General features: G+C 52.4%; 1 protein-coding gene across 1 annotated transcript in view; it reads left to right on the top strand.

Annotated features, from left to right (window-relative positions):
* The window catches only part of TFAP2A (transcription factor AP-2 alpha (activating enhancer binding protein 2 alpha)), a 21,778-nt gene that overhangs the window by 13,925 nt on the left and 6,361 nt on the right, over window positions 1–1,492 (top strand). Inside the window, exon 3 of the mRNA XM_010000982.1 lies at window positions 215–266. Coding sequence (XP_009999284.1) covers window positions 215–266 — 52 coding nt within the window. The remainder of the gene's footprint in view (window positions 1–214; window positions 267–1,492) is intronic.

Raw genomic sequence — 1,492 nt, 5'->3', positions numbered from 1 at the left:
TCCTTCCGATAAAGGAAATTCTACCACCCCCACCCCAATTCCCGAGTTGACCCCCCTCTCCCGCGGCAGGATCTGTTGTTTCTCTCCCCGCACCGTTCCTGGGGAGGGGAGCACATCATTTCTCTTCCACAACCCCCCCATCCCCCCACCCCAGCCCTCCGTGCCTTTTGTTTTGGTTGGACGTTGACATCCCTGCTTATTCCTTTTGTTGCAGCACGTAGAAGACCCCGGTATTAACATCCCAGATCAAACTGTAATTAAGAAAGGTAAGCCATTTCCTCGCGCATACCAAACGTGTCGTCACAGGCTGGGAACTACTCTTAGGGAGGACTTACCCGGCCTCCCCCCAACCCCCACCATCCCTGACCCCGGGCTTCTTCCTTTGGCACGGCCAAAATGTTGGGAGGCAGAGAAAGAAAACGGGCGATGGGAGGGGGGGATGAAATCCGTCCTCTTTTAAACGGCTACGTTCGCCGGGTATTTTAATTGTTGTCGTTAACGAGGAAAAAATGTTAGCAGATGATCTAGAAAATCCGAGCCGGTTATTTTAGTGCTTTAGCAAACAATTCGGTCTCGTGGTTTGCCCCACGCCTCTGGCTGAGCTGCGGGGTTTGTTCGTTGTTGGTAAACTAGGCTGTGAAAGAGGAAAAAAAAACCCAACACGTTGTTTTCCCCCTTCTTCGGGTTTTCTTATTCAAATCACGGCGGGGCCGGGGGGGGCTGCTGGAGGAGAGGCAGCGAGTTTCTGGAAACTGATGGCTGTCCATCAGGGGGGTTTGGTTTTCGTTGGCTGTTGTGCGCTCGCTTCACTTGGAATGGAATTGCTTGGGAGGAATGGAATTGCTTGGGAACCGGTCCCCAAACCCTGCGAGAGATTTACGGCGCGTTTTCACGCTCCGTTTTCTTTCCCCGTCTTCCTTTGCACGACCCGAAGGATTGGGAAAGGTGGCACAGAGCAGTTTAAGGAGGTTCTGGGTAGAAAGCAAGGGGGTTGCGTTTGGGTCCTGCGTAGGGAGGGAGCTGCTGCTGGAGTGAAGCTCGTGGGGCTGAAGGCAAGAGTTGGCTGCTGCCTGCTCTGACGGGTGCTGTGGCTGTGCAGCCGCCTGGAATTTGGGTACTCTGATCACCACCAGAGCAAGGTGCTGTACAGAGCCACTCTCCTCTCTAACCCTAACCACTTGAGTGAGCTCAAAGTTGTATTTCTTCCCCCGTCTGTGAAGCCTTTGTCACGTCAAATTAGATGTGCAAGGGATAAATGTTAAGAGATGCTCTTTCCAAGTCGACATGATAATTGGCTCTTTTATTAGTAATCTCAAGAGTTCGTTTAACTCCTCTTGTATCTATTAGCCTTCCCAGAGCTATTAATGTCACAAGTGATCTATCCAAAACGGGAGAGAGCCCCCTGCTCAGTTGCACTGCACCCGTGAAGAGTAGCGGGTTGGAGAGGGGGAAAGGGGGGATGGAGAGAAAAGGAAAGGCACGGACCGGGATC

This window comes from Chaetura pelagica, unplaced genomic scaffold (assembly GCF_000747805.2).
Source record: "Chaetura pelagica isolate M959 unplaced genomic scaffold, ChaPel_1.0 scaffold104, whole genome shotgun sequence".
In the NCBI taxonomy this organism is placed as follows: domain Eukaryota; kingdom Metazoa; phylum Chordata; class Aves; order Apodiformes; family Apodidae; genus Chaetura; species Chaetura pelagica.
This window is presented reverse-complemented; position numbering and strand designations above follow the sequence as displayed.